The sequence below is a fragment of the Petaurus breviceps genome, unplaced genomic scaffold (genome assembly GCF_028583685.1).
Source record: "Petaurus breviceps papuanus isolate PSGF00001 unplaced genomic scaffold, PetGlider_PUasm1.0 37, whole genome shotgun sequence".
Lineage (NCBI taxonomy): Eukaryota > Metazoa > Chordata > Mammalia > Diprotodontia > Petauridae > Petaurus > Petaurus breviceps.
This window is the reverse complement of record NW_027186296.1, coordinates 85,681,795-85,694,598: the sequence shown is the minus strand read 5'-3', so window position 1 is coordinate 85,694,598 and position 12,804 is coordinate 85,681,795. Positions and strand designations below refer to the sequence as shown.

Sequence of the window (12,804 nt, the reverse complement as noted above, 5' to 3'; positions counted from 1 at the left end):
ATATCTGATTGATTTTAGCCCTATTGTTGGCATTCCCCCACCACCAACCCCTTTGGTGATGCTGCCTTATGGCAAAAGGGAGAGGGACCTTATAGGAAATCCTGAAACACAGAAGGCACACTGATACTCAATCATTTGCAGTTGGGAACTTAGATGAACCATTCTAGTCTTTTCCTAAATTAAATGCTGATCTGGTTTCAACAAGAAATATTTAAAGAATGCTTCCTATGTGCAAGGTCCTGAGTGTAAAAGTGTTGGGGGGGGGGAGAATATAAACAGATATGATTAGTGGTTCCTTTTCCTCCAGGATCTTAGAGTCTAGCTGAAAAGACACCTGAAAACTGGAGATAATAATGTAATAAGAGAGGAATGAACCCATGGAACACAGGCTTTATGTCCACAGGGATGGATTCATGCTCTGACTCCTTATTAAAGGGCATGCAGAATCAAGAAGGACTACTATTTGGGGGAAGGGAACCTATCATAGAGGAGTGGTAGTGATACTTTAAAAGGGGGGGGGAAGAAAATCAATGAATCATTTCAAAAATAAACAGACAACAGCAAAAGGAAGGTCAGAAAGGAATAGAGATGAGCAAAACAGTTTCGAAATCTCAGTTTAAGTTTGAAAAATAGTAAAAACAAAACAAAAATCTCAAATTACGCACATGGAAAGTGACAGTTTCATATGTAGGGCTCTTTTTTTCTTCTTTGTGTAGGGAAATGTTTCTGTTTGTCAATTTCATTATAACAAGGGGCGTTAAAAATATAAATAAAGATGAATCAGAAGCAGCTCCTGGTTGATCCCTTAGTCCTTGTGCAGGGTCATGGGGCCATAAATGCTCAGTTAGCTTGTCTCACTAACCATACATAATATTTACTATACCTACGTCACAGGAGACAAGAGAAGCAATGAAGGATACATATGAAAGTGTTTTCTAACTTCCAAATGCCACATAAGTGTAAGCTATTATTATTAGAAGGAAAGGACAAACATGAAAAGTTAATTTTGAGCTGCCCCTTGAATGGGCCATGGCATTAGGCAATGAGGCAGCTTCCAGCAGAGGCTGAGTGGCCACTATTAGGACTGTTGGAGGCAGGATGGTTGGTGGGCTGGATAAAACTCTGAGGCTCCTTCCAGCTCTAAGGTTACAGAACAACAATATGTGAGCATTACTACCGGTAATAGATAATAGGGTTTCAGAAGAAGGAAAGGTCACTGGGTCTTGGAATAGCCAAAAAAAACCTCACAAAGGAAGAGGGGCCCAGGCTGGACAGGTAGGACTTGTGTAGGCAGGGTGAAGGGGGAGATGGGCATTCCATTCTTCCAGGACTGTGTCTCTGGTACACTGGGCTAACACTGCAGTGAGCTCCTCCCTTTTTCCCTGCTGGACTGGATCCAGGTCTGGGCAATGAAGACCTAGGGGCATGGCAGGCTTAATTATTAATGGCCCAGCCAGCAATATCAATTTGTATCAAGGTCTCATTTCTGGAGGTGAATTTCCCTCATGCACAAATAAGCCTCCTTGCTCTTCCAAAACCCTAGGAGAGTAGCAGCCCCTCAAAAAAGCAGAGATTCTCCTCCCGCCCCATCCCTTGCTGTGACATCATTCAAAGAGGTGTGGTTTCCATGGGTACAGTGTGAACTGAAATGGTAAATCCAGTGTTGACATAACTACCATAAAACCAGCTCTATTCCCAGAGTCCTGTCCCTCCCCACCCAGCTGCTCTGTCCTAAATACTGGCAATTTGAAGTTTGGGCAGGCTTGGCAGGGTAGGGAAGGGAATGTGCTGGGGCACATGTTGGAGGAGGTGCTGGGGGGAGGGGAGCAGCCTAAGGGATGAGGAATGAGCCTCCAGACTGGAAGGTCTGGGTCTGTGGAAAGAACAGTAGCTGGCTGCTAGAATCACTCTAAAGTAGGGGTTCTCACCCCTTATTGTGTCATGGATGCCTCTGACAAGTTGGGTGAAGCCTATGAACCTTCCTCAGAGTAATGTTTTTAAATGCACACAATAAAATACATAGGATTACAAAGGAAATCAATTATAGTAAAATTTCAGTTGCCAAAATATTTTTTTGAAGTCTATGGACCCCAAGTTAAGAACTCCTGCTCTAAAGGCATTAATGGGGGGAGGGGATTAGTTAATGGGGCACAGTGTTACTTCTTTCTACACCTTCTCTGAGAGTAGCAATAGAGCAGAAAAATCTAGAAAGGGATGATTGCCTGACTTCCAGCTTACCAAATAAACCCTTACAGTGCCAAACAGCAAAAGTATAGGGCTCAGAATATTTTTATCTCTGTCACCTTATAAAGATGTACTAACTGTACAGGTGTTTACCCCAACCCCCTCAACCCATGCCCTCCTTTCAAAACATCCTGGGCATGAGCTCTTTTGTTCTGAGGGAAAATCTCACTCTGCTCACCAGAATCATCACTTCAGAACATTCCACTACTCAGCTCTAGGCCCTGATAATCATTAGACAATCAGCCAATCGATCAACATTTTATTAAGTATCTACCTTGGACCAGGCACTATGTTATGCATTGAGGATAACAAAAAGAGGGAAAAAACAGTCTTTGCCCTTTAGGAGTTTCCAGTCTAATGGGGGAGACAACAAGTAAACAAATACATGCAAAACAAGCTTTATACAGGATAATGAGGAAAATTAAAGGAGGGAAAACAGTGGAATTCAGAGAGGTTAGGGAAGGTTTCCAGTAGAATGAGGGATTTTGATTGGAATTTAAGGGAAGCCAGGGAGGTCAGTAGTTGGAGCAGAGAAGGGAGAGCATTTGGGGGATGGGGGACAGCCAGAGATAATGCCCAGAGGAGAGATGGAGAATTTTATTTGTAGTACAGCAAAGAGGACAATGTCATTAGATAAAAACAGACTACAACCAGCCTGCCTGGTGCCTTCCTTAGTCCAGAGCATCAGGCAACTGATGGTGATGATGATGATGATGATGGTTTTAAAATAGTTATTATTTACAATTACACTTTAAAGTTTGTAAAATACTTCACCTATTTGTATTCTCATTTGATCCTTCCCTCAACTCTGTGGAACAGTTATTTGTCCCATTTTACAAACAAGAAAACTGAAGATAAGTAGCTTGCCCACGGTCCCACACGTAGTCTGAGACAATATTTGAACTGTGTTCTTCCTCTCTTCAAGTCCAACAATCTATCCACCGTGCCAACAAGTTGCTTCTAAGGCAGAATTAAACGTGGCAGCTGTGTGGTGCCCTCAGTTAAGAGGAAAAGCAGAAGAAAGTGAGATGTTTTAGTGTAGAGTGGGTAGCTGAGGAGAGCCATCACTTATTCTCCAGGGAGATCCTTGGTTGGCATATCAGGATAAACCAAATCCCTTTACTTGTCAAGAGAGGTAAGGTAACAACTAATTGGACCAAGGAGAGTGTGACCATACTCTCAAATCTGCCCATATTCCAAGGCTTTCTGGTTTAGCAGGACCTGTAAGAACTTACAGTGCACTATCAGCCTTAAGGAATTCAAAGTCATCTCCATATCACTGAGACATTGGAATAAGGCTTTAGGAGAAGAAATTTGCCCTTCGTATGTATTTACTTCTGTTTTACTGTGTTCCATTTGCCATGGCATATAAATCGTAACCTCTGTGAAGGAAGAATTCATACCTAAACAACTGGGTTTAGTACTGTACTTTTGTTGATGCAGATAATGGTGGGACCTGGTACAGCAGAAGTGGACTTCCCATGAGGCTGAGCATGTAGTCTGGCCCATTCTGGTGGGAGATGTGTTGTGGTCCTTTTCTAAAGGTCAGCCTGAGCCAACAATTACTTGGCCCAATCCACTCCCACTGCTCTTATATTTGTATGTGATAACTTGATTTCTTAACTTAGGTTATCGTCACAACAGTCCTATGAGATTGGTAGACATATCCACATCCCCATCGCCATTTTACCCATGACCAAGAATAGCTCCCATTTAAGGTTTACAAAGCATTTCCCTTGCAACAACATATCATCCAAAATAACTTTCCTTTTTTCACATTTATTTATTTTATTTTTAACTGGTGGAATAAAACAAGTATTTCCATAACATAGTATAACAAAATTTAAAGGTGATTGTACATGAAACTGCAAATCTATTATGTACAACTTGCTATTCCTTTTAAATATGTAATCAAATTAGCATGTAAATTTCTTTTTTTTTTTTCCTCCTAAAGCACAGCTCTGACCACACCAATTCTCCTGCTCAAAGATCTTCAATGATTCCCTATTGCTTCTGGGATAAAATACTCTTCTCAGCTTGATGTTTCAAGTCCTTCCCAATCTAGCCCCAATCTACCTACTTTTTTCAATTTTTCTCCTCATTGTGTCTCTTCCTGTACTCTGTGTTCCAATTAAACCGGCCCTATGCTGAGCTTTCCCTCTCTGGCCTTTATGGCTTTGTGCAGGCCATCTCCCTTCCGTGCTTGGAAATATATGCCTGTCTCCTTCCTGTGTCTTAGAACCCTTATTTTCCTTCAAGGTTCATCACAGGAGTCCCCTCCTTTGGAAGTCTATCCTGGTGCTCATTTTCAGTACTGTTTCCCTTGTCAAATTACATTATATTGACTTGTCTGTCTTACATGTTGTGTCCTAAGTAGAGTGTAAACTGTTGAGAGCAGGCATTACATTATGAGTTTTTATTTTATTTTGCCCCTCTAGCACTTAGTGTAGCACCTAGCATAGTAGATTCTTCAAGAGCTGTTTATTGAATTGATAGAGCCCTGGGAAGTAGGTAATAAAAATATTACTAGTCCCTTATATCAAATAAGGAGACTGAGACCCAGAGTGGTTAAAGGACTTAACCAAGATCACACATTGAGTTAGTGATGAAGGTGATGCTAGATCAGCCTACTGAATGCTAACACCAGATCTTGCCACTTAGCTGGGATAGTCCATTCCTTTTTGTTTTACAGAGCCCAGGAATCTGAAGTGATGGGGGCACTGAGTGCTCGCCAGGAACTCTCCAATATAACTGCTTTATTGGACTCAACCCTGTCCCAACCTGCTGGGTTCCCCTGGCAGGCTGCCCGTCGCACTTTTCTCTCAGTGGAGCCAGGTTTTTCCTCACCAGACAGGTTTGGGAGGCAATGTCAGCCAAGCCTAAAGGGATCTGAATTTCCTAGTCAGACTGCTTTTCAGGATGGGTGTTGGGGAACAGGCCATTATTCTTCAGGGGAAAATGAAGAAATGCAAACTCCAGCCATTTTTTCTGGTTGCAGTCCTTACCCTATAATGGTAAGAAGATTATCTCCCCTTAGTAAAGTCTCCTTTTTAAAGGGATGGTATCACAAAGGGGCTAAAATAGTGGGCTTTTCCTCCTTTTGCTCCTTGTCAACAATAGTGGTCAGATAAGTGACTATCAGGAAGGAAAAAAGATGGAAAGATTAAAAAAAACTCAGCACAAGCACACTTATAATATACTAGCTAAACAAAATAAAATACATCTTATATGGACTGTGCAGGTGTTAGCATGGATGTGGACCTTGTTCATCCTTGAGACAAAAATAGGTAAACAAACTGCACACAGACTATAGACACAATCATGAAGGGAAGGTCAAGTATGTGAAGACAGCTGGGCAGGTAGATAGAGAACATTCTGAGAACCTGAGAATATTTCCATGTGCCTTGTTGGTCAATAATCCCCAGTGTTTTTCAGGGGCAGCCTTCTCCCTGACTGTCTCCCATTGGGAGCTGATGGAACTTGAACAATTCCTGCAACATGTCCTGTAATATAGGCTCTCTTCCCTCTGCCCCTAAAAGAAACTCCATAGAAAGTTAAAAGACAGTGAAAATAGATGTTACTTAAGGTCCTCAAGAGTCCCCTGTCATAATTTCTACAGATATCCCTTGGAGGGATTCCTTTGGACCACTAGTGCATGAGGTGGAAGTAATACAGGGGAAGGTCATGTTTTCAGCGTCCTGGCATCAATATAGATCACAGGAGCTGAGAATCACAGAGAAATCAGATAGATGGATACCCACACCAACACACTTTGGGCTGGGCAGGGCTCTAGATATTTCTGTGAAACATGGAAGAATCTCTCAAGTGAGTTCAGAAGAGGTGAACTCAGCAATCATGGATTACAAAAACTTAGTGTCCAGCTGCCTCTGTACTAAATAAAGCTTTCCCCTCCTGGTTATATTTGTGGTCCGTGTAGGTATGACCTCATGGCTTTGCTAACACCTGGTTGGCTTATTATTTCCTTTTCATAATATTATATTGGTGCTTTTTGCCTTTTACATCACTGTCACTTCCAAATAAACTATCTTTCCCTGACTCCCTTACTCCTTTACTCACTTCCAGTTGCGTCTTGTTTACATCAGACAACTCCTTTACAGTTAAGCAAACCAGATACATTAACTATGTCTGGCAGTATTCTCTACCTATAGTATATGTAGTATATGCATATAGAAAAGTGAGTATCAGGAAGGAAAAAAAATGGAAAGATTAAAAAAAGTACAAGCACACTTATAGTATACTTGTCAAATGAATATGTGGTATATGTAGAATAGTAGAGCATATAGTATATGCTAGGAAATTGAATTACTTTCATTTTAATTGTCTTGGTAAGATTTTGAAGATCACCTGGCAGGATAATATCCCAGACACGAGGTCCTTTCTTGAACTAAACTGCCAAACATTCAAACTGCTTCAGAGAGCACAACTCCAACGGGCTGGCCACATTGTCCAAATGCCAAATGTGCTCTTGTCTAAAAGATTATTTTATGGAGAACTCACACAGGGCAAGCATTTACATGGCAGTCATAAGAAACAATATAAGGATACTCTCAAGGTCTCTCTCAAGAACTTTGGAACTGTGTGACGTGGGACACACTGGCACAAGACCACTCAGTATGGCGTGCTCACATCAGAGAAGGTTCTGCACTCTATGAGCAAAGAAGAAATGAAATAGCTCGAAAGAAATGCAGGTTGTGCAAATTTAGAAAATCCACCCCAAATATTCACATGAACTATTTGTGCCCATACCGCATTCCGAGGTCGTATGGGTCTGATCAGTCACAGTGAGACACACTGAAACAGGACTTTAGCATGGTGATGTCATTTTGGTCCTTCTCAAGAACAAAGGACAACAATCAACCAACCTACCCATAGTAAACCACCTCCCCACTAATAGATGGGAAGCATGTTTCATAATTAGGACTCAAGAATCAAACTGTTTATCAAATTCATCTGAATTCTGATGCCTTGAATATTTTTTCCCTTTATATTATTTGGTTATAATGTATATTACTCTCTTGGTTCTAATTTCTTCACTTAGTATCATCAGTCCATGTAAGTCTTCCTATATTTCTCTGAATTCCTTATATTCTCAGTATCTTGAGAGCAACATTTCATCATTTTCTTATAGCACAGTTTGTCCTGACATTTCCCAGCAATGGACACTCACTTTTTTCCCATTTTTTTTTGCTACCATAAAATTTCTGCTATGATTATTTTGGGATCTATTACAGTCCATTTCTTTCAATCAATCCTCATACAACATGATTATGAAGACCCTCATCATCCTGGTTACCATACTCTGGATGTTTTCTAGGTTAACACTATCATTTATCAAATGTGGTGCCCAGGACTGGACACAACAAAGTAGGACTTTTCCTTCCATTATTTTGGATGTTATTCCCTTAAGGCAGTTTAAGACTGAATCCGTTCTTTTTGGCTGCTATCACACACCACTGACACATGTTAAACTTAATCTAGTAAAATTCCTAAATATTTTCCACAGTTATATAACCATTCTTCCCCTATCTTGTACTTGTAGAGCTGATTTTTTTAACTTAAGTGTAAGTTCACATTTATCCCTATTAAATTTTACCTCATTATATTCACTTCAAAGTTTTACCTACTGAGATTTTTCATCATCCTTGCTCTGTCATCCAATATGTCATCTATCACTTCCAGTCATGTCTTGTTTAGAACAGACAAACGCACCATTTATGCCTTTGTTCAAGTCACTGAGGAAAACAAATTAAGCAACAAAGGCTAAGAACAGATCCCTGGGACACTTACTGCCCTAGAGAGTTTGTGCCACATCGACACGGGGCTCTTTGGGTCCAGTCATTGTTATTTCTTTGACTGAATTAGTGCTTTCTGCTTGATCCCTTGACACTGTGGTAGGTTCTGAGTGAAGGGCTCTAAGACCTTAGCAGAGGGAAAGCAACAACCGGCTCAGTGAGATAGCCAAGGAAATGCCCAAGGTACAACAGCGGATTTGATGATTCCCAGCTCCCAACTCCCCAGAGCTGCTCTCAGGTTTAATTACAGATGGTCTCTCTGGCCCCATACTGCCTGGACATGTTTTCCAACAACTTAAAGGGAAATGTCAACAAGAAGACTAGGGCCCCCGAGGCAAAGACTTTTATTAAGAGGATTTATTTTGTGAAATTTGGATTCAGTCAAAGGGCCACACTTTAGGACCTAGAGGGTCACATGTGGCCTTGAGGCCACAGGTTCCCCACCCCCATAAGGGCTGGGCAACTGGACATTAGAAGAGAGGTTAAAGGGACTGGAATGATGCTGCCAGGGAAAGAGAAGACTGAAAGAGGACTTAGAAACAAGCTTTGAATATATGGACAGGTTAGTACCCAGAAAATAGAATGATCCTCTCTTAATACTGGAAAATGGAACAAAAGGGAGTCAAATATTGAGCAAGAAGAATTGAAACCAGATATGAGAAAAAAGTTACAAATGTTAAGCAAGGCTAAAGGTTACAAAGATTCCAGTAATTTCCTAGCTTTAGAATTACAAAAAGTTTGTGGATCCTTAAGAAAAAAGTAGATCCCTACTTGTCCAGGACTGATTAGGTATTGTAGCTCTTAAAAGCAGGGGAATAGCTAAAAATGCCTTTAACATCTATGATTCAATAAATGTTTGCTAAATTAATAAATTGTTTACTTTGCAGTTAGCAGAGGAACTGATCTGAAGTCCTCCTTTCTATAAGCGAAAGAAGTCACTTATGATTTCTCAAATCTTCCAATTATTAAGAAGGCTCCCAATCATGGCCTCTTTACTGACCATGACCCAGTGAGCTAGAAATTGGTTCCTGTGAACAAACATCAACACCATTACTCACTCAAAGGCTTTCAAATTACCTTTATTAAAATCTTTTTTTTCTTTTCATTTTTTTATGAAACACCTCAAAACACTTTGCGGTCAGTTACACAGATCAGTAAAAGTAGTGACAACTCATAAGACACTCAACAAAGTTCAACAAATTCCAACCATTTACAAGCAAAAGCTTAAATTAACAAGATTTTTATAAGCTCAATAAATATGTTCTGGTCCAGTTCAAGTATAATTCAACAGATCACAGCCTCAGATATTTCACAAGTAGAAAACCCTGATGATACTGGCCCGATGCTATAACTACACTAAGCTAGTGTACAAGCCAACAGTTTATTTGCTGAATTCTCTGGGGGGCAGTGACTGAATATTGCTTTCTTTTGGGGGTCAGGGTACAGAAGGAGGTTGATTTTTTAAAAAGCAGGTCTTTGTAATATTAAAGCCTGAATTTGATCCAGGGAACAACGTATCTATTGCTAAAAATGGCAAATGCTCTTGAGCCCCCTTTTGGAGAGATGCTTGGAAGTGATCAACAAACACTGCAGAAAAACGCCTTTTAAACAGAATAAGAACTTGCCTGGGCTGCTTTTAACACTGTACTGGGTTCAATACATATAGAAATAAAAAGTGCAAATTATGAAGACTGGTGAAGAATCATGCCAATGGTATTGTATAAAAATATATATTATATATGTATATATGTACACATGTATATCCTGAAATCTTTTGTAAATAGAGGATCCTGATGGAGTAAAAGAGAAAAAGTCTTAAGAAACATGGTTAGTGAACAACTCTCCACCCCCCCCACCATGGACATATTCAGTTTATCAGCAAGGAAGACCTAAGAGTACCTCAGGGGAGCAGCCAATCCAAATTTCCATGGAAACCCTGCCATATGGAACAGGCAATGGCAGGGGATTATCCCACTTTTGGGGGACAGTAGGCTGTCACCCTCTGTGGCAAGGTGAACCTCTACCTCAGCTTTCTGATGGTGAGAGTTTAAGGTTTATCCTTACCTGGTTTAGTGAGTGGCACAACCCTAGAAAAGCTGGGAAATGCATCCCCTCCCCTCTCTGTGATGGCAAGATAGAGACATATGAGGTCAGGATATTTCCCAGAAAGGAAGGAACAGCGAGTGCTAAGGACATATTACAAGCATTCCTTGTTCACAGGCTACCTTTGGCAACTGGATTCATGATGTGTGGGGACAGGGGAGCAGGTCTGGATGGAGCCTCAATCTTCCAACCCTTTTGCGTGTCTTAAGAACCAACCTTCCTGGGGTTTGAAAATGTTCTAATGACAAAGTCTGGCTTTCCAGCTGTGGTAAAGCCCTGACCTGGACATGTCCAAACTAGTTTATTTTCCTTCAGTGCCTTCCTGAAACTCTCTCTTATATACACACAGGTTTCCAATATTTATATCTCCTCTCTGGATGCATTTGCTCAAAGTTATATTCCACAATCTTATCAAGTTTATAGTGTTTGTTTTATATTAGTGGTTCAGACCCAGACCCTATGACTGAGATGTCCACCGAGTTCTAACATACCATAAGAAATTAATAATTCTCTCATGCTCTGTCTGCCAGGGGTGGTAAGACCAGATGCTGGGAATCTCTAAAGATTTTTTCAACTGCCTATATTTTATTTTATTTTATTTTATTTTTGGAGGGCAATTGGGGTTAAGTGACTTGCCCAAGGTCACGCAGCTAGTTTTTTGTGTGTTAAGTGTCTGAGGCCAGATTTGAACTCAGGTCCTCCTGACTCCAGGGCCGGTGCTCTATTCACTGTGCCACCTAGCCACCCCAACTGCCTACATTTTAAAGGCTCGAGAAGGTCAGATTGACACTGCAGAAGTGTCTTGACTTCCAGGGGCAGAACTGAGCTCCACTTCATACTGTTCTGAGGCTTCTCCCCCCCCCCCCCCCCTGGAGTGGGAACTTCACAAACAGTATCCAGGAACAAAATACCACACATGGAATAACTGGCCAGGGACAATGTGGCAACTGAGAAAGCTTCTGGCCTAGAAAGGTAAAACCTGTCTAATGTAGGAATGACCCCTCTGACCACCTCGGATCTGCAGAGTTTGAGTAAAAATATTAAAAGTCTCCTGGCAAGAAGTTTCAAGGAAGATGATCCCCAGCTAGTCTCGCCTAATCCAGGTGTACAGGGCCCCCAATACAAAACCTAGGTCCAAGGAACCTGAAGGGCTAGGCTTAAATTCAGCAGCTTCTTTGTTCCTCAGCTCATCCCCAAGCTCAAGGGGCATCTAAAGATCACTGGGTTAGGAGGTTTTTTGAGAAGAATGTAACCCAGACACCCCAGCATGCAGGCACCTTCGGGTGAGTCAAGGACAGGATCTTGGCTGGCAGTTTCATTGTTTTGGTGTTTCTCAATCCAACTAACCAAGCACCACTTTAAGGCAGTCATTTGTCCAGGACACACACACCAACTACTATTTTAGCTGGAGGCAGAGGAAGTGTATGCTTCATTTTAATCCAACTGAATCCATACCAAATCCACTGTCCAAAATAAAACAAGTCCTCGTTTCTCCTCAAATTGGGGTGGGGGGGTATAGAAAGAAGGAAGGGATTAATTTGAAGGGAAATTAAGCTTTCAGAAGAAAGGTTGTGTTGGGTATCTTTCAAAGTCTGCTTTCATTTTAATGTAAGACATAAAGTTGATCAACTTTCAGAAATAATTGAATGAAAGATCTTTAAAAACAGGTTACTAAAAACAGTGGCTTGGCCATACGTTTGGAGAAAGAAGGAGATTTAATCAGGCTCCTTAAGAATATACTCCTTGCCTTTCTTGGTGATGTTTGTTCTAATTCTAGAACTCTGAGCCCCTAGCTGGCCCATCCCAAGTAACAAACAGCAAGCAGAGAGATGAAGACTATTTCATTCAAGTATTTCTTTACATAGACTTTTCTCTTTGAGGCCCTTCCCCTGGATAACCCACCTTCTTTTGGCCTGGTGTGTTATATCCCATCAAGAATTTAAACCTTGTTAAAAATCCCTGAGGAGTCAGATTTTATGAAAAGGAAAAGGATGCGGGTACAGAACACAAGGAGAGTCAGGCGAGAGTTTGAAAAAGGGTTTTAGAGAGAAAGAAACACACACGCACACATACAGAGAGGACATGCAGCTCCGCCTTTCAGACGTGCCAGGACTGCTTTTTTTTGTGGGAGCGGTTTGGGGAGCATTTTTTCCTGGTTCTTGGGGTGCAGACCCACATAACATGTTCTCCGCTTTGCTTTCCTTCCTCTTCTTGAAGGAGAAGATGCAGCAGTCTTGCCTTGGAGATCAGCAAGGTACCACTGACAATCCCCCATTTCTACTCATCTTGTTGCCGCTGGGTCAGAGCTTTTTCCTCTCAAAGTGGGGCACAATTCCGATGCCACAGTCATCTGGCTTCGGACTGTTGCCCTGTTCGTTGCTTTTTAGGCTTTCCTCTGCCAGCTGGGATAAGTACTTCTGGGATAGGAAGGAAAAGCAAATTCAGTTCCAAGAGAACGACCAGGCCCTGTGTTAGGTGCTGGATAATAATAGATTATATGCTCACAATGCTTGACAGTTACAAAGTATATTTTCATCATAACTGAAACTTATTGTAACTCTGGGGGATTGATAGGACAGTCATCTTACAGCTATGAAAATTAAGGCCAAGAGGTGTGTACATGCCTAAAAAGTCATGTGACTAG

The 12,804-nt window shown here is 41.3% G+C and overlaps 1 protein-coding gene across 1 annotated transcript in view; it reads right to left on the bottom strand.

Moving 5' to 3' along the window:
- Window positions 1-9,123: 9,123 nt before the first annotated feature.
- Window positions 9,124-12,804, bottom strand: part of RBM20 (RNA binding motif protein 20) — a 251,069-nt gene continuing 247,388 nt past the window's right edge. The window contains exon 14 of the mRNA XM_069098942.1: window positions 9,124-12,577. Coding sequence (XP_068955043.1) covers window positions 12,461-12,577 — 117 coding nt within the window. The 3' untranslated portion in view covers window positions 9,124-12,460. The remainder of the gene's footprint in view (window positions 12,578-12,804) is intronic.